This window comes from Medicago truncatula, chromosome 7 (assembly GCF_003473485.1).
Source record: "Medicago truncatula cultivar Jemalong A17 chromosome 7, MtrunA17r5.0-ANR, whole genome shotgun sequence".
Taxonomy (NCBI): Eukaryota; Viridiplantae; Streptophyta; class Magnoliopsida; order Fabales; family Fabaceae; genus Medicago; species Medicago truncatula.
This window is the reverse complement of record NC_053048.1, coordinates 11,344,363-11,364,867: the sequence shown is the minus strand read 5'-3', so window position 1 is coordinate 11,364,867 and position 20,505 is coordinate 11,344,363. Positions and strand designations below refer to the sequence as shown.

At 34.1% G+C, this 20,505-nt stretch overlaps 1 protein-coding gene across 1 annotated transcript; it reads right to left on the bottom strand.

The window, feature by feature from the left end:
- Window positions 1-11,981: 11,981 nt before the first annotated feature.
- On the bottom strand, window positions 11,982-16,936 carry LOC11439820 (ankyrin-3). The gene is made up of 4 exons (XM_003622157.4): window positions 16,499-16,936; window positions 14,663-14,938; window positions 14,165-14,302; window positions 11,982-13,716 (listed from the first exon to the last, which is right to left on the bottom strand). The coding sequence occupies exons 1-4, from the start codon at window positions 16,796-16,798 to the stop codon at window positions 12,193-12,195; spliced, it is 2,238 nt and encodes a 745-aa protein (XP_003622205.1). The 5' UTR covers window positions 16,799-16,936; the 3' UTR covers window positions 11,982-12,192.
- Window positions 16,937-20,505: the final 3,569 nt, after the last annotated feature.

The window sequence follows — 20,505 nt, the reverse complement described above, 5'->3', positions numbered from 1 at the left end:
AACATGCAAGAACAATTTACATGCATGCTTGATCTTTCCCAATGGTGCAATCTCTTTATCAATTGTTGCCTTTCATGAAAAGCTACAACCCTTATGGAAGAATCTAGGACGATGGGGAGTAACTTCTCTAGATAAGGGCTATTATGAGCTCTCATTCTCTTATCTAGAGGATGCAAGAAGCGTAAGAATGGTTGTCTCTTGGAACTTGAACCCTGGTTTATTGATGCTTTTTGCTTGAACCCCTGATTTCAACCCTAGTGTGCAGAAGAGTACATCAACTCATGTTTGTTTTTTTCTTCTTCTTTGGTCTAGGTATTGGAGACCAAAGATTCTTTGGGCTTATTTGGTTTATTGGTCCCTTAATTAATTTTCAGTTTTCATTTTGATCCCATAACTAGGCAGACTATACAAGTGATGAGGCCGTTTGGATGTTACTAACCTAATCGGTCGTTAAACTGCACTTACTGGTCACAAGGTGATCCTCACGTGTGGGGTATATACTTCTCAGTTAACTAGGTTTATCCCCTAAAGTTTAGTTGCACCTGTTGGTCACACGGTTATCCTTACGTGTGGGATCTTACCAACTCAAAGGTGATTGAAAGCATAGAATTTATATTGGGTTTCCAAGATTTCCCAAGGCAATGAAGGCCAAGGTTCCTGTATGTCTAGCCATCTATTAATCTCAGGACACTCATAACACACTCTCTCTCGCACTTAGTAGTTCTACAAACGGGAAACTCTATCAGCCTCTACCTTACCAAGGGTTTAAGAGAATGGTTCTGCTAGGCTACAACTTATTTCCTTCAAGCAAACACTTGTTTCCTTAATTATTAACTAGTTACCTCCTTGGTTCAACAGATTTTACTCAATATCAGTAATATCACCTCCTAAGTACTTACTACTAGGTGGCTCAATTGTAGGATTTACAATTTTTTTCATTGACAAGTGAAGCATGCTCATCTCTTAAACTTTCAAAAGCTTCCTTAAGTTTAGAAATTTCAGTTTCTAGTTTCAAAATGGTTTTCTTTTGAGCAATTAATTTCTCAAAATCAGTCAAGGATTGTGCATGCATTTCTTCTATGGAATATTGTAAATCCTTATAAGTAGGTTTATAATCGGAGTAGGAATCAGAGTCGGAGTCGGATAAGGTTACCTCATTTTTAGCTTTCTTCATATGACCCATGAAGCATAAGTCATATTCTTCATTGTTTTCGGTGTCACTGGTATTATAGGTTACTTCATCTTTTTCCCAAGCAATGTAGGCCTTCCTTCCTCTTGATTTTCGGTTGGATCCGGATCTCCCTTTGTCCTTAGCTAGTTCCGGACATTCATTCTTATAGTGGCCTACTTTTCCGCAACCATAACAGCTAACAATTTTCTCATCCTTTTCTAATTCTCTTGCATTTGGCAAAGCCTTCCTAAAGTTGACAAGGTTCTTGTCATTGTGCTTTGGCCCATTTATCTTAATGTATTGGTTGTATCGTCTCACAGACAAGCTCATTTTTTCTTCATTGATTGAATATTCATCGGATTCATCTTCATTTTGAACCAAAGAGATGGACACGGACAAATTGGTGTTTAAAGCAGTGGACTTCCTTTCCTTCTTCTTTGAGTATTCCTCACTAGATTTCAAACGGATAATCTCATGTTCATGTTCCTTTAGCTTTCCAAAGAGTGTGATCATACTAAGAACATTGAGATTTTGCGCTTCCTTGATAGAGATAAGTTTGGGCTGCCATTCCCTTGCCATTCATCTCAAAATTTTGTTAGTTCAGTCTTGATTTGAAATGTCCTTACCAAGGCTTTGCAACTTGTTAACAATCTGAGTGAATCTCATTTGCATATAGGAGATGGATTCACCTTACTCCATGGGAAAAAATTATATTGTTGAACAAGCGTATTAATTTTTGAATGTTTGACGTCGTCGATTCCTTCGTGAAGGGTTTCCAACGCATCCCACATAGCCTTAGCGATCTTACAATGAGAGACGTAATGATACTCATTCAATCCAAGAAAGAAAATGAGAATGTTTCGCACCTTCAAATCATATTGTACCTTCTTTTTGTCATCATCACTCCAATCGACTTTTGGCTTTTCTAGTGCGACACCATTGGCAACAACTTGCGGTTGGAACCGCCCATTGACTACGGCATCCCACACGTCCATGTCGACCGATTGAATATGAACACTCATGCATTATTTTCAATAGTCATAATTTTTTCCGTCAAAAATAAGTGCTCTATTGTAAGCCCCATTGGCCTCTTTATTTGCCATATCGATAAACTCTTCCGGTAGTTAACCGTTAGTGAAGAGACCAAACTCTAGATACCACTTGTTGGTCTATATGGTCAATAAGGATGTGTGCTAAAAGGGGGTGAATAGCGATTTAAAAATGTTACGGAGTTTTGGCGAAAGTGTTTTGAAAGATATTAACTTATTGGAAATATGTTTTGAACAATCACAAACTATGACAAATTGTTAAGACTATGCACTAATAAGATTTACAAGAGAATTGAGAGTTTCACAAGCTAAATCTTATTTCAATCAATTACTAATAATACTTGAACAATTTGCAAAACAAGACAATTTCAAAACCAAGCATATAAGAAAATATAACAAACTAAAAACCAAAAACACAATGTATATGCAATTGATGAATTGGCTAGGAATTGAAACTAATTGATCCAAGTGAAATAGTGAAAACCTAATTCAAGGAATTAGGCCAATTTTAACCAAAAAGAACTTAGATCAAAATCAATTTATATTATATCAGCTAATCAATTTAAGCATATACAATTATCAAAATTAAAGAGGATAAGGAAGAGAGAACGACACCGAAATTTTTATAGTAGTTCGCCCTTTTGTCCTTGTTTTGGGATGCTCTACTCTTCTTGGTGAAAAACACATCCACCAAGGACTTCCACTAATAGTAACAATGTTGAATTACAAATGTAATTACAAAAGTTCCTTGAAACTATCCTAGTTCTTCAACCCCTATGTAACCACTCCAAAAAACTTCAAATACCCTTTGAATTTGGTGCTTCTTGATGTCTTTGAATCATCAATCACTAGTGTGACCCTTCAAGCTCTTCACTTAAGCTCTTTGATGCTACGTCCGACAATTGGAACCCCTTGAACACAAGAACAATTAGAAAGAACCCCCAAGACCTTTCGAGGTGGAATGAGATTATTCACTTCACTTTAGAACCTTAATTATGCCAAATCAATTTCCTTGAAAGAACCAACTTACAATCCCTATAGCACCTTAGCAAATCTTATGACTCAAAGAACAAAGCGATTCTAAGAAAAAAGTGTTTAATGTTAAAGAATGTATGAACAGTGAGTTTTTGAGACCTAGATAGAATAGAAATGATTCCATAATTTGAGTGTTATGAGGAAGTGAGTATATATTGAAAAGGAGGGTAAGTGCAAATTTTCTTCCAAAAACAACTATGTGAATTGATTCACTAAATCCGTGAATCAATTCAGACAACTAAAAGATAAAACTGAAGATAATGAAGATACTATGAAGATTGACACATATCATACAAGATTTGAATCGATTAATAAATCCCAGGATGAAGGTTGATACGATTCAAACTGATATTATTCGAATCAAAGCAAGTCAGAAAGATTTTATGATACAATTCATGCATTTATGAGTCGATTCATAAGTGATATGATTCAAAATAGCTTGAATCGATTCACCCCAAGTCAGAGACTTTGGGTGATACGAATCAGACAGTAGTGACTCGATTCAAAAGATCAGAAAACAGTTTTAGACAGAAATGAGGTTACAAGGGACACTAGTAAGGTAAGCAAGGAAAAAACATAGAGATGTTGATGAACCATAGTTTTGCTAGGTGCTTTAACAAAATCTAATCTAATTTAACCAGCGTAAAATAACAACGTAAAGCATACATAAAGCCTAACAACATCAAAACAAAACTTGGGACACAAGAAAGCTTCACTAGGAGCTTCAAGGGAGGAGTTTCTCTCTCATCACTCCAAGTTTATAGGTTATGTTTTATTTCTTTTGTAATTTGTCTTTAGTTACCCTAAGTAACTAAATCTTTTTAGGCTAGGGTTCTAAGATGAACCTCTATTATGTTTGTTGCGTATTTATTTAATTTAAAGTTTTTATTCAGTTATTTCTCGAATGTTATTTAATTTTACTGTGGTGTGTAAGATTTGTCTCCTCTAGAGCATAACCCTGATAACTAGGCACTTAGGAAGGTGACATACCTAATATTGGTTTATACATATATAATCAAGAAGTAATTAGTTAGTAACTAGGGAAACAATCCATAGAGCAGAACCCTGTGAGAAAGGTATCGAGGGAGGTGACATACCTAATATTGGTCCATACCTGCGAGAATCAGGAAGTAACTAGTTAGTAATTAAGGAAACAAGTGACTTCATGATTTATATCATCACAATAATATCATTTTTCTCACACCTTGGTAAGGTAGACGATTATAGGGTTACCCGTTTGTAGAACTCCAGAAAGGGAGAGTGTGTTATGTACTTCTAAGATTCAATAGGCGAGGGAACATTTAGGATACTTTGAATTTAGCAACCCTGTTATCCGTCATTGTTTCAAATACCATTGAGAAAGTAAGAACCTACACGTAAACCTCCGAGCGTAACTGAACCTTTCTCTCTTAGCACTGAAACTTGTAGGCACTCTGGTATAATGGTTGCAATTGAAAGCTGGAGGGAAAGAACCCATATCTCTCATAGAGTAAGACCCCACACGTATCGTTTTGTGTGATCAGCAGGTGTAACTTGACAGTTGATAGATAGTAAACCCCAACAAACTCATCACTTGAATAGTCCCCCTTTAAATACTGAAATTGACTTGACTGATACTTAATTCCTACAAATAAATAGAGAGGATTTAGCCCATAACATTCTCCAATCAAAACAGATAAACTTTGCTCTGCTGCAAACAAATTAAATTACAAAACTCTAAACCCTTATCTTTATTTATTTTTGTTGTTCTCAAATAAGTAATGTGAATTGTTTGATTGAAACGACAATCCATGTGGATACGATACTATACTTATCACTTTATTACTTGGTAAACGATTTGATACACTTGCCTAAATCCAACCATCAATAATCCTAGTTATGTTTGAAGAAGTATTTTGCATGCCCATTTCATTGTTAGGGGTGGTGCACGGTGGTGTATTGGCTATGGGTCCTCCATCCCTATTCTTGATGAACCATGGCTCCTAAATGGTAGATGTATCGATGATAATATACCACAAACACATTTTGTTTGAAAATTTATGGTGCATGCATTAATTGATGCATCGAATAAGAGTTGGAAACAATGTTTGTCTGATTGACTTTGAGTGAAGATATAATCTTTGATATTCTAAATACCCCTCTAATTTTTCAGGTTGCGATTGATAGTATGGTATGGAAAGCAGAGAAAAATGGCGTGCATACGCCTAAGAGCGCGTATAGGCTTTGTGTAGATGAATTGGTTGATGTTTCCCATCTTTGATGTCTGGGTTTCTAGCAGAATATTTGGCCTCTGAAAGTGCCTTCAAAAGTCAAGAATCTTGTGGCAAGTGATTAGGAATTGTTATTGTTCTAAACAAAAAATAAACACCAAGGACTAACTTTGATGATGGGAATTTTTGGGACAATGTTTGAAAAAAATACTTACATGTACTAAAACAAAGTTGATAATTTTTTGAAGGGAAGTCGATAACTATAGAGTGAGAAACAATATATTTAATCTTTAATTATTTATATAATATGTAATTGATTGATATTTCTTTCATTTTATTATTAACTTATTAAAAATTTATTGTTATAAAAATTATTTTCTACTTTTATTTTCTTTATTTTTTTTGTAATTTTCATTGATTGTAATGAAATGCTTATTTTAATTTATTTTTATTATATCTAGTTTTTGTGTAAGAATATTTATATTAATTTTTTGGCAGTATTTTTAGAATAGTTTATATATGCATAATTTATTTATTTTTTGAAAATATACATAAATTTTGTTTGAATATATTTATGTCACTTTTTTGGTAATATGTTTAGGAGAAAACTTAGGTACAATTCCTTAGGTGCTTTTCGTATGGTTCTTAACTAAAAATACATATTTTTTGGTTATAACAAACTTTGAGAAAATTATAGATTTGAGGAAGTCATGGTGAATTTAGTTAAGAACCGTACGAAAAGCACCTAAGGAATTGTACATAAGTTTTCTCCATATGTTTATAACAGTTTATATATATACATAAATTCAATTTTTTTACAAACATACATGAATTTCTTTCTATCATAATTTCATTTCATTTTATCTCATAAAAAATTATTACTAAATAATCCATTATTTTCACTTTCTTTTCTTTTGCATCTATTATTCATCTATCAAACACACTATAAAGAGGGTAGGGAGTAAATTTTCTTGATTTATTTTTCTCGAGAACTAAATTGGGTCTTGCAAAAAAAAAAAGGCTTAAATATGTATTTCATCCTTGCAATTAGGGGTTGTTTAAAAATTGGTCCTTGTATTCGCTAATCCTTGCAAACTAGCCTTGCAATCATTAATCATTTAAAATTTCGTCCTTTGGACAACTTAATCATTGCCGCGTCACTAATTAGATGACGTGACAATCATTACCACACATGAAATTCCAATTTTGCCCTTAAGAAGAGGACAAAATATTGAAGAAAGAATTGGAAATCCAGGGGTAAAATTGGAATTTCATGTATGGCAGTGATTGCCACGTCATCAAATTAGTGACATGGCAGTGATTAAGTGGAGAGAGGGACGAAATTTTAAATGATTAAACAATGCAAGGGTAAATTGCCAGGATTAGCGATTACAGGGACCAATTTTTAAACGACCCCTAATTGCAAGGATGAAATACACATTTAAGCCAAAAAAAAATTAGGACTAAAGTGGGAATTCAATTAGATACGAGTAGGCGTAGCTAAAGGATCTTGTAGTTAAAATGTCAACTATTAACCATAAGATTTTTTTTTTTTTTGAAAGGATTAACCATAAGATTCTATAGCTAATATTTGACTTGTATTTACGCTCAATAGAATTTACTAGGTTTCAATTATTTTTCAAATTTTATTAATATTCAATCTTTCATATAATCAATCAATAAATACTATTATTTTAACGGTTGGATTGATATAAATTTCATATATAAAAGTAAAATGTATTTATTCCAAATTTCAACTAAATACATCTGACCTTTAACTTTTTTTTTTTGTTGATAAATACTATTATTTTAACGGTTGGATTGATATGATTTCATATATAAAAGTAAAATGTATTTATTCCAAATTTAAACTTAATACATCTGACCTTTATCTTTAAAAATAAAATAAAAAACATCCGACCTTTAACTTTTTTTTTTTGATAAAAGATAGGTATGAAAAGTTATATTAAACAACCTTAAATCTAAATAAAAAAAAGTTAAATGTATTTAGTCCAAATTTGAACTAAATACATTTGACCTTTAACTTTTTGTTGCTGTTGATAAAAGCTGGGTGTGAAGAGTTATTAAGCCGTCTTAAATATAGGGAAAAAGTTAAATGTTTACTGTTCAAATTTAAACTAAATACAGTTGACCTTTAACTTTTTTCTGTTTTTGATAAAAGCTAAGAAGTCCTTTAACTTATATTTAAAAAGTCAAATGTATTTTGTTCAAATATGAATTAAATGCATTTGACATTTTATTATGTTTTAGACCAATAAATTATATTAAATTATGCTATCACTATCCATAAATATAGAAATTAAGAGGGTAGTAACGATGGTAAATGGATTTAAACTAAATTATAGGAATTAAAAATATTGAAATATATATAAGGTTTTTCTAGATTACCGCCTCTTGATTAGGAGGTAATTTACCCCTCATGATATCAATCAATCAAAATATAATATGCATAGGCATCATTAAATGTCAAATAAATGAATCAATTTTTTCTTTAAAAAAAAAGAGTCAATGTTAATCTTAAGGTAAATTTTAGTAATTTTTTTAAGGAGTAAATTTCAGTACTTGTAATTTTTAATTAATTATATTTATATGTTCAATTTTAATTAATTTACACTATAGAGCTTATGTCAATTAAAATTTTAATTCAAAGTTTCTTTATCTTTTATTCAGATCAATTATCACTTTCTTCTTCTTTCTTGTTGCAATTGCCATCGATGCCAATCCAAAAGTATCTCCTTCATTTCAATTGCATCTCTTTTGTTTCTGCAATTTAGGTTTTCACACTAGATCACCTTGATTCAAGAATCATATCCAATCATCGACATTGCTTAAAGAATCGCATCTGATCGTGTTTCCTGGTAGTTGTTTAACCATGGTTTGAACACCTAAATATAATTAAATAAAAATTAAAAGAATGAAAAGTTACCTTAAGATTAGAATTGACTCTTTTTCTTTTTAGAAAAAATTGACTCTTTTATTTAACATTCAATGTTGCATGTGTCTATATATTACATTTTGATTGGTTGATAACATAAGTTATTAGCAAAAGTTCAAATACTCTCTCTATTATTCGAGGAATGCTTTCAACACTCATGTTTTAACACTCTCTCTATTATTCATTCTTTTATTGGATAAAATTAATATATGTCTCACCACTTTGTATGGTTTCTATTTCCAAAGTATAAACCCACAATGATTTAAACTAATAAGAGATTGAGTATTAAAAAGAGCGTTCAAAAGAGAATGTCGTTAGTACTTCTCATAAATATATAAATTCATTCCATAAGGCCACTCCTCTCTCTCTCACACACACTCTTTTTACAAGCACCATAAATGCCTAAATTTTAACATCTCATTCATTCAATATACCCATTACAAACATTTCACTTTCCTTTCCCATCTTCTCCAATTTCCGGCCACAATAAAAAATTGCGATTTTCCTATTTATCAATTTTGCTCAACATCTTCATTCACATGAAATCCTCCATTTTTACATTGAATGAAGCTTGTATTGGCAATTAAGGATTGGGAATTAAGGATTGGGATTTTACCAAGTTTCTTTGGTTGGGCAATTAAGGATGAAGAAGGATTGGGAATTTCGGAAGCTCACACATTTCGGAAGCTTAATAGTTATGTGAGATAGGCGAGAGTATATAGTTGAGAATTTAAGGAGGTCCAATAATCATGGATAACTAGGGAGGAATCAGTGACAATGATTCTTGATAATTGAATTAAGACTAGAAAGAACTAAGCTAACGTACTCAAGTATCATGGAACGAACGACCATTTAATACCCATCATTGGAGGCAAAAATTAATTCGCTATGGAATTTTGTAAAAGGAAGCTTTGTACTTTGGAAGAATATGTAACCTTAAGAAACTCCAAGTTGGTAAAAGGAATTAAGGAGTAAGTATGTATATGGATTAAGTGATATGATTTTTGTTTAAGAAAATTTGTTGAAACATCTTCATGATTAACAACACCATAGATGAGATGTATATAGAGTCAAGATTCATTTCTGTGAAACAAAAATGAATAATAGTATCTGAGTATGTTGGAAGAAGTGGAAAAGTATTTAGTAGTGATAGAACCTATTGCATATTGATGTATAAGGTGAATATATTGAGTATTTAGTAGTAATATTAACCTTCTTTAAAGGAATGATATGAATGAAATCTTTGTTTACTCAAGGTTGTAATATACCAGTGATTCAAAGATTGATTGGAAAAATTTCATGAGTCAAGAATTATATGGGACTTCGTTAATATGAAAAACCTTAGATGTTATGAGGAAGTTTGAGAATGTAGGTTTGAGTATCAAGAAGTTAGATGTTTTTTATTTAATGGAATACTTTGAGTAAATATTCTTAAACAATAAATTGGTAACCTATGATCGACTGATATTATTCGTAGAAACCGAAATTGTCTCAAGTAAGATCTTTAAGGGTGTGTTTGGTTTGCAAAACAGTAAGTACTGGACAGAACAGTACAAGATAGAACAGTACAACACACGGCAGAACAGCATAGGACAAATTTTTTATGGCATTGAGTAATTTTTTGTTTTATACGATTTTTGAGGGACAAAATGCTATTTTGGTATTTTAGACAACTTGTACGTGGGACAAAAAGTTGTGTTGTAGTTTGGTGAGGGACAAAAATATGAGTTTTTGTCCTGTCCCTTGCCTCCAGTTTGTCCTGTACCTGAAACAGTTTTACAAATCAAACACTGAACAACTAGAGTTGTTCTGTCCTGTCCTTCATTTTTTAGCAAATCAAACGCACCCTAAGTGTGATTTCCACTTCAAAATGACTGAGTGCACACTTGAATCTAGATTTTTCATCATATACTCAATTGTTTGAATGTGTTTCATTCTTACAAAATTTTGGTTATCTTGGTTCCTTGTATACCTCAAACTTGTTTAATTTGTTAAGGTATGTGGTTGGGATTTAAAATATGAACTTCACATGGGAACACATTAGATTAACCATACCACATTCAAATTATAGGGTGCAACAAAAGAACGAAGCTAAGAAGGACTTTGAGGAATACTTAGAAGCTTAAGGTTTCAGAGCAACGATGTTCATAATATTTTGACGGGTTAATATATATTTACACCCCTGTAATATTAGTGATTTCTGATTTATCCTTTGACATATCATCGATATTTCAGTTTACCACCCTGTCATATCATCGATTTTGTACAATCAAAATTCATGAAGGTCCAAAACCAAAATTCTTCAAATTACAGGGTTGAAATCTAAACAATTTTTTTTACATTGGATAAACCGGAAATCACTAATATTACATGGACTAAACATATATTAACCCTATTTTGACACATACAATCCTGGTAAGATGCACATATGTATAACCTTAGTCACATGGTTTATGGGAAGATAAGTAACAACACAAATTTATAAATAAGGTCAAAGGATTAGCTGCACGAAGTGTTATTTGTTTGAGGACTTTCGTGCAAAAATAGTATAAGATGCATGAAGCCTTTGTGCTCTAGCTGGTGTGTTGAATTTTTTTCCTTTGTATAGGAACCTGTTTCTTAGTCTATGTTGATCCAATTTTGTAGTTTCTCTCATAATCAGTGTTTGGGGATTGGAAATAAACCTTAGATTTTGTAAGTTATTGTGTAAAAGGAGTCTTTTACATGGAACATGAATTTGGAGGCCTTCGGTGTTGGAAAATATAAGCTACGCACGCACACGTGTGTGTATAAATTCAAGATTTTAGTTCATTTAACCTAAACTTTAATCTTAGGCAGTTGAATTCTACTAGAAAAATAAGAAATTATAATTTTAATTAGTTTAAATCTCGTAATTATTAGGAAAATTCAAGTCCCACGTTAAAATAGATAAAACTCTTGATAAAAGTTTATAATCACATTACCCACCTTAGAAGTTGGTTTTGTAAGGATGAGTTAGGTCACATTTTAACATGGTATCAGAGCCTATCGATCACGCCACCCACTACATATATACATGCACCGAGCCCGAGTGCGATGGGCGTGAGGGGGTGTATTGGAAAACACAGGTCTTACGTCGGACAAATAGGACTTTTGATAATAATTTATAAAAAGGAGGCACTCGTCACCTTACAAGACAATTATGTCTGTTTCTGTATCGTATCTCTAGATGGAGCTAAGTAAGATTGACAACTCAAATTTCAAAATGGGAGAAAATTCGCAAAATGAGTTTGAAACACAATGGTTATGTTTTTGTCTATTGTTGTTCTATAACAACACGCAACGCAACGTGAGTTAAGTCACATTGTGTTTACAACCTTCGTGAGTTAACTCACGCTGAAAGTATCGAGCGTGACTTAAGTCACGCATGGGTAATTTCGTCCATTCAGTTAAGAGTGAGTGTTTTTTTATGGATGAAGAGCAATTTTCGCAAAATTATGTTTCATCAAGAAATGATATGAGGAAACTAACTCAACATTACTTTGTAAGGAATATAAAAAATATGTAAATATACAAAAACATTAAAAGGACCAAATTTCTCTCAAAAATATTAAAAGGACCAAATTACATCCACTTTCTATGAGAGATAAACCCCGGATGTACAAAAACATGTAGAGATCAAAATCCTTACAATACAAAAAAAGCAGCTAAAATACTTCGAGATGAAGTATTACCCCAAACAGGAAACACCTATATACATCCTACTACTATCGACACTGATGATGTTACTACTTATACACCTCTCGTTACAAGTTTAATACCCCTCACCCAAAGCTTAGCAGCTTCTGACCCCCCCTCACATACGAAATGCACCTCCCTATTCTTATTAGTAAGCACCCTGAACATTCCAGGTTCTTCTGCATCACCTGTGTTGTGCCTATTTCTACGCAATGTTGAGCTTGGCCCTAACAATGCCTCGCGGCACAGCACGTTTCTCCTGCTAGACTGACCCCAACAAAGCACACCTGAAGAACGCAACATACGTAATTGTTTCACATGTGGGTTGCCCTTCCCACATTTTGTGTGCTTCTGAACATAGGCACCGCCTAGTACCAGTTTACGGGCAAGTTCATCTAGTATAACGCCCTCTGCGTCGTTTTTCCCTCCTGCGAATTTCCTTGCGAGTAGAAGTGCAGTTTCACCTCTTGCATTTTTAGCATTACAATGAGCACCGTATGAAATTAAAAGCTTACAAAGCGATGCATGGCCTTCCCTTGCGGCTAACATGAGTGGAGTGTAGTCCTCCCCATCTGGAACATTCACATCGAAACCTTTGCTGGTCAGTAATGTAACAGCATCCAAATCACCACGACGAGCTGCACAGTGTAAAGCATAGAAGCCACCAGTATTTTGATTACCCTTTTCAAGTGTAAATTCAAGCATGACCTTTTCAAATAAATTACAGTTCTGATTCAATTCAGATAGTGTTATTGCTGTTTCACCAGATTTATTGCATAACTTCACATCGGCTCCAGCATATACAAGCAATCGAAATGACTCAACGTGACCTTTCACAGCTGTATGCATAGCCGCTGAGAAACCACTATCATCTTGATAGTCAAGATCAAATTCTCCAGATTCAATGACAGTTTTCAATGCTTCAGCATCTCCTGCCTTAGATACAAAAATCAAAGGGGAAAAAGTAGAAGTATTGCTGGATTTGGGTATCTTGCCATTTCTAATTACATCCACCACTGCTTGTTGAAAACCATGGGACCACTTGTATGACTCGGCAATTGAACTTGCAGATTGACCTGCACTGTTCACCAAGCAAAAATCAGCACCAGCCCTTGTTAGTACTTTGAGACACTCCTCTTGTTTATATTTTGCACAAATCATCAAAGCTGTGTCACCGCAGTCTGTTCGAGAGTTCAAATCACAACCGAAATCAATCAGGCATTGAGTTATTGCAGGTAAGCCTAGACGAGATGCCATGTGTACAGGAAGGAACTCGGTCTTGCTGGTTGTTTTGACTAAGGATTCCACATTAGCACCACATTCTAAGAGTATCCTAACAGCCTCGACATTGCCACAAAGGATAGCATGGTGTAGAATAGTTCTTCCACAGTGACAATTATTTGAGACATGTTGCAGGAGCAAGCGTAATATAGCACCACTTTTTTCAAAATACTCAACTGCACACCAGGTGATGCCATATGGTTCTCCCAGTCCAGCACCCACACGAAGTTCTTCGCCAGTTGCATTATCCCATGACCATGCTCCAAGCCTTACTTCAAAATCCGTCGTAGCAACATTCTGTAGTTCATTTGTAAAAGAAAAAAAACCTAGTGAGGATCAGTTAAAATTAACAACTAAAAATGATAGTGAGAGGATAGATCCAATTATGAGACCATCAACAGAGCTAACTAATCAAATGTTAAACACTAACAATGAAGTAGAAATCGGCCTAACATCATTAAAAGAGGTGGCTGCCTTGGCAGGCTGATAACAAAAATCTCCAGATTTAATAAGTTGAGGTCACTGACTTCTTAGTTCTTTTGTGATTCATTATCGCTTGATGGGAATTGTTTTAGCAAAAGTAGTATTTTCTTTGTAAAATGTAACAGTAGTTCACAAATGGAAAATTGCAAAAGCAAGGATATATTGGCTTTAACAACTAGGAGTCTGCAGATATGTGAAATGTTCTTGCTAACCTAACTGAACTGGTAATCAAAAGTTTGAAGCGGTTAAGAGAAAAGTTTACCTGAAGGAGCAAACTGACAACATGGACCTGCCTATGAACTACAGCTGCAACTAGTGCATTACAATCCACATTTGTGTGGAGAGAAGGCTTAAGTGACTGTAAAAGCACCCGGTCCGTCGCACTTGCATCCACACCACACTGTCATTGAAAAAAGAACTCAAATTTAGCATATTGTACCAAGTATTTACCAATAACCGTAAGCTAAAACTACAAATAATAAGCTGAGTACTTGGCAGGCACATGTTTATTTAGAATCCTATGGAGGATGAAAGCTAAATAATACTCTAGGTGACACTAGTTTCATAATATTATTAGGGGATGTTGGGGGAATCTGTCAGTTGTACCCAAGCCTCTAGGAAAAAGACAATATCATGGACCCAACTTTTTAATGTGCCAAATAGTAGAGACAAAACAAATGCAGATGCTTCTGGATCATATATCTTCAGAGTATCCGTTACAAAATCTCTATAATCATGCATGCTGCTGCAGAACACGTACCTTTATGAGTGTCTCAACCACATCTACAAACCCCCTGCAGCATGCGGCCACAAGAGCATGTACAGCAATATGCGGTCGGATAAAATCAGAGCTCATGAGCAATTCCCCACACCCTGCTTGCCCATGGTAACTTGCCTCCAGAAGAGCTTCTTCACAAGCTAGCTGGGATGCCCCTGCATTAATTAAGGTCTCAAGAATATCAAGGTGCCCCTCCCTCACCGCTGCAGTAGTTGCAAAGCCTCTGAAGAGCTTTTGGTTTACATCAGCTCCAACACTCTGCCATTTCAAGAAAAATCAACCTGTTAATAGCCTGGAGTAATTTATATCCCTGACAAGATTTTTCATTTATTATTTTCTTCCATTTTGTTTGAAGTATTGGAAAGTAAGAGTATAACAACACCACGGTGACATAGTCAGATGTCAAGAACTTATACATTTAGAACTCCGAACTTACATGGTGAGCCACCGTGATTTTGTAAAAGTTACAGAGTGTAACTTTTGCAAAATTACGCTGGCTCGTAGTGATTTCGGCCAACCCACCATGATACAGAAATAACGTGGAGAAAAAATAAAAAGCGCCACCTTAAGTAAATCAGAAGATTGAAGGGAAGCAAAACCAATCAGAGATTTTTATTTCATATTTCTTATTTTATGTAGGTGGGGCCTAAAGAGTGATGCATAATGCATGAATCATGCTATGTCAATTGCATTATGTATTTATGTTCAATGGTCGGGACAACAGGGTATGGGGCACATAAGACATGTTTGGTACTAAAAACAAAAAGGAAATTGTGAAGTATTGTTATTTTGGACATTATTAAGTCATAAGTTATATAATTCACCCTCTTAACAATCATGATATAATGCAACCTAAATAATACACTCAACAATCAAGAGTGTTTTCATATTTCGTTTAATCTAGTGTGTAACTTTTAAATCATTTAAAAGTAAAATTTTCTTTGCATTTCATTTTCATTTGAATATTTCTTAACCTCGCTTTAGATTTAGAAGTAGGTGAAAATTAGAAAAATGTAATGTAAAAAGGGAACATATAATAATGTTAAGGACAAATTTTATAGCCATTAAAAGGGAGAAAAAGTGGAGTGGGGACCAAATCACCATAAAGTAAAAGTTTAACATAAGAAACTCCATCAATTTCAACGCGAAGGATTCATAAAATTCAAATTAAACGTTAACTTTTTCTTCCACCCATTACTTTGAAGATAAATTCACTTTAATAGAGTGAGATAACCATTTTGAAATTTTCCTTAAAAAAGAAAAAACACATTTTGAATTACCTACTTGTTTGGATCTCACAATACAACAAGATATTTGAAGCACCAACACAAATCCGGACACATTGATAATCTCAATAAATGAATTAATTAAATGTAATCACATATCTCAGTGTCGTGATACAACTACATAGAACACCAAATCATCTCGATTAGATGTGTCCATGATACAGAGGTTAAGATTAAAAATCAAATAGTATCCTTCAAACAACAAAAAACAATCAAATAGTAATTCATTTCACAAAATATTCATTCAAATTGAGCAAACAAAACAGTTCAAAATCATTGTTCATTTCACTTAAATCTAAATAATTTTCAAATTAAAAAGAAGAAAAAAACAAAAAGCATTTGAAAAATTGCAAAAACAGATAAGACCAAGTTTTAACAAAAAAAAAAAGTTCAAAATCGAATTCTTCATCATTTTTCAAAACAAATGGAGAAATGCTTTTGAACAGAAAAAACAACAACAGCAACAAACCGATAAAACAGTTGAAAATGAAGATCCGTTCGACTACGATCCGAGCAATGAAGAAATGATTACCAGTAACTTCCTAACAAGCGAAGCATTTCCAGCATGAACAGCAAGAAAAAGAGGCGTAACATCAGTAACAAATTCCTGAAACTCAACACAAACTCGACTCGACGATTCACAATTCACAACTAACTCAGTGTTTCTACTCTTCAAACTAACAGCTCCGGTGAAGTTGACATCAACAGAAGGATCGGAGATACAGTGAAAGGCTAAGGACAGATCGCCGGAGTGAGAGGCTTCTAGAAGGCGCTGTGAGACTTCGGTTTCGTAGTTTAGTGGGAAAATCTGTTTGGTGGAGAATACTGTCATTGTTGATGAATGCGGCGGTGGTGGTGGAGGGAGTGGTGGTTAGGGATAGGGTGAGCATGCGCCACGGAGGAACGCGAGAATCGAGAGAAGGAGTTGAAAGTTGAATGAAATGAGCGCCAGGAAGAGAGAGAGAGAGAGAGAGTTCATTTATAGCGAGAGAGATGGAATGCTGTTGACTATTTACTACTCCATCACATTCAAAAGACATTATTTTTAATTTTAGGGTTAAATATGTTATAGGTCCTTTTAAATATATAAACTTTTTATTTTAGATTTTTTAAAAATTTTCCTTTTAATTTTTAGTTCCTAAAAAACTTTTAGTTGAAAGAAAATTTTAGAGGGACTAAAATGAAAAAATTGTATATTTATAGGGACCAAAAACATATTCAACCCTGAATTTTATCTTTAATATATTTAATTATTTAAAATTAAAAAATTAAAAAAAATAATATTTGAAAAATATTCATCGATACAAATCAAACAATATTTGATATGTTAACATTTGTATTTATTCCCTCAAAAAAAACATTTGTATTTATATTTCCTCAAAAAAAAAAAACATTTCTATTTATATATTAATTTCTAGGATCTATCTTAAAACTAAAAGCAGAAAAACAAACTAATCTAATAAAAGATAAAATCGAAAAATTAAAATAAACAGAATAACAAAAAAAAAAACTTACCTAACCAAACCTAATTATTCACAAAATAAATCTTACGGATTATCTGGTCGAAATATCAATAATCCATGGCAATAACGCCAAAAACTTGATGAATTTTTTTATAGACAAGTGCACCAAATCGTATCAAGTAATAAAGTAGTAAGTTATCGTCTTCATAGGGATTTTCGTTCAACTCGATAATGAGCAGAACTTATTTGAAAAGCAAATAAAAGAAAGGATTGGAGTGGTTGCAGAGTTTTAATTGTCCTGCCCAATGCAAGATTGTGATTTTGTAACGGCGATTAGGAAATCCGTGAATCCCCCCTTCGTCTTCGTTGAAAATTAAATCGAGTAATTATTAGTTTATAACTTGTCTTATGTTTGGATTTAAGAAAGTATAACATAACTCCGTGATGAATTAGTGGAAGTTTATTTTAATATCCCTGCAATTCAATCATTTACAATTGTGGGGTTCCCTTAAGATGAGTTATAGCCCTAAATTCATAATGTTGGAACATAATTAGATTTGTACAATATCTCTAGAGTTTTGATGATAACAAAATATTAAAGAACAATTGGATATATATATATATATTCAAGTGTGCAGGACCCAAAGTATAAAATCAAGTTTTGATCTTGGAAGAATGTATACAAGAACATTTGGAAACTAGGGAAGCTGAAAACTGCATCAGACTCTGAAGGCTACCAGAACCTGAATACCATCAGACTCTGAAAGACAAAGACTCTGAGGGACCCATAAGTCATGTCAACTTTGTCTTCTTCTGAAGTTGTCTCTATCAGACTCATGAAGCTTGCTTTGCCTTTGATTTTTGTTTTGATGATGTTCATTAGGACTCTTAGATTTTGTTTATTTGTTTTAGGTAGTGTTATACCCTGATTTTGGACCTAAAAATACTCGTTCAAATTTCTTTTTTAACACTGATATTTGTCAATTCTCTGTTATTTTACTCTGAATCTTTACTCTCTTTTCATCTGCATATTTCACTGTCTCTGTCTCAAAGTATGTTCAATCATGATTTTCTTGCATAAAGCTATCCAAAATGTTTTTCTTGCATTACAAGTCATTTGAAAAAACTCTCTGAATCATTGCATTACTTTTCTTGCATTTTATTTCAAAAAATCATACAAAAAGGGTATTTTGGTCATTTCCTGCAGTGGAACCCATTTTAGTCCCTGTGTTTGCCTCTGAGTCTTTTCAACTTGTCTATACAAATCACTGTTGAGTCTTTGTTTAAAAAGTCATTTCAAAAATTGCATCTGAGTCAGTTTGAGTCAGTTTAGTCCCTAGGGGCATTTTGGTCCTTTCCTGTCAAAATTTCGGCTGGGAGGTATTTTAAAATACCTCATGTCAGTAATTGGTTCGTTTTAGTCCTTTTGTTGATTTTATTTTTGGTTTCACTTTACGTTTTGTCCAATTTACCAATTTTAGTCCAATTTTATTTTTTATTGCATTTTAGTCCCTGAGACAGTTTCTAAAATTGCATTTTAGTCCAAAACATTTAAAAATTTCATTTCAGTCCATTTTTTTATTATTGCAGTTTAGTCCTTCAATTTTTCTTTTTTGCAGAAAGGTCCCTAAGTCAAAATTTCAGTCCAAGGACGAGCCATTTTCATACAAGTCCAGGTGTCACCATTTCATTGGGTCTCAAGCACACTTGTCACATTATAAATAGTGCATAGTGCCACATAGATCCATTAACCACACGCCACATCACAAACAGAAGTCACCATCTCTCTCCTTTCAGTTACAGATCAAAACAGAAATCATCAAGAACACAGAAAAAAATCCCAAACCCTAACTCACAGATTCATCACAAATTCACCATAATTCAACAAAAATCTCTCGGATTTCTCTACAGTTCTCAGCGATTCGTCCTTGAATCGTCATCATCGAACCGTTCCTTTCGCAATTCCAGTGCGAATCCATCGCTGTTAGCAACAGACTCAAGCACGATCACGAAAGGCTCGCACCAGAGAAGAAGAGGGAAAGCGCGAAAGGCTTGAACCAGAGAAGAAGAAGAAATCAAAAAAAGAAAGAGTTCGAACGCGACGAAGCACAAAACCAAATCCAGCACCGAATCCGGCAACAAGACCGAATCCAGCGCCGAATCCAGCAACAAATCCGCGCCAAGAACCACCAAAATCAACAAAGTCCGAACCAAATCACCAAGAACATCACCAAACAACAAGCACAAATTCGGTCAAAGAGTCACGAGAAGAAGAAGAGAAAAAAGGAAGGAATATTCCGGATCTGGAAGAAAGCAAAGCTCTCTCCCTTGCTCCACAACACATCACAAATAGGTAACAACTTCTTCTTTCCTCTTTCCTCCTTTTGAATTCAAAAATTTCTGAATCTTTGAAGTTAGATCTACTCCGATTGGGACCTTTTTTCAAAAAATTAAGTTCGGATTCGTGAATAGCATAAAAAAGGATATCCAAAAATGTAAAAATTTTCGAAAAACGGAGAAGTTTGTTCAAACTCCGGCGGCGGCGGCGCCACCCTTGGGCGGCCGGCCACCACGCCGGAGGAACAAACCTCACCGGAGGAGATGAAGATCATCCTCCATATGCAGTTTCCGGCGAAGGAGAGGGAGGAGAGATGCGGTTTCCGGCGAGAGAGGGAAGAGAGAAGTGAGAGCTTCTCTCACTAGGATGAGAGAAGAGAGAGAAAGAACTTGAAAAAATGAAAAAAACCGGTGCACACATCCTTTTATAAGCCAGTGAACCGGACCGGTCCAAGACCGGTCCAATCCCCTTCGTTCCTGGCCGTTGGATCTAGGGTTTCCTTCCCTGGATCAATCCAACGCTCCTGGTGAATCCGGATCTTTTGGTTGGTTTGGGCCTAGGGTTCTGTACGTTTTTTGCTTTTTGTGCTGCTTACACCATGTTTTCTTGCTGATTGAACCCCCAGTTTGCTCAATTTTTTCTCTAAAAATTCCTAAAAAAATTGTTATATGTTTCTTAATACATTTTAAACACTTTTGTGATATTTTCCAGTGGTTTAAAAATGATAAAAATGTGTGT

Excerpts from the sequence above, each read along its gene's own strand:
- LOC11439820 (XM_003622157.4), bottom strand. The coding sequence starts at position 16,798 with ATGACAGTATTCTCCACCAAACAGATTTTCCCACTAAACTACGAAACC. Across the intron at positions 14,939-16,498 it reads CGCTTGTTAGGAAGTTACTG|AGTGTTGGAGCTGATGTAAA; the intron begins GTAATCATTTCT and ends TTGAAATGGCAG. Across the intron at positions 14,303-14,662 it reads TGGTTGAGACACTCATAAAG|TGTGGTGTGGATGCAAGTGC; the intron begins GTACGTGTTCTG and ends TTTCAATGACAG.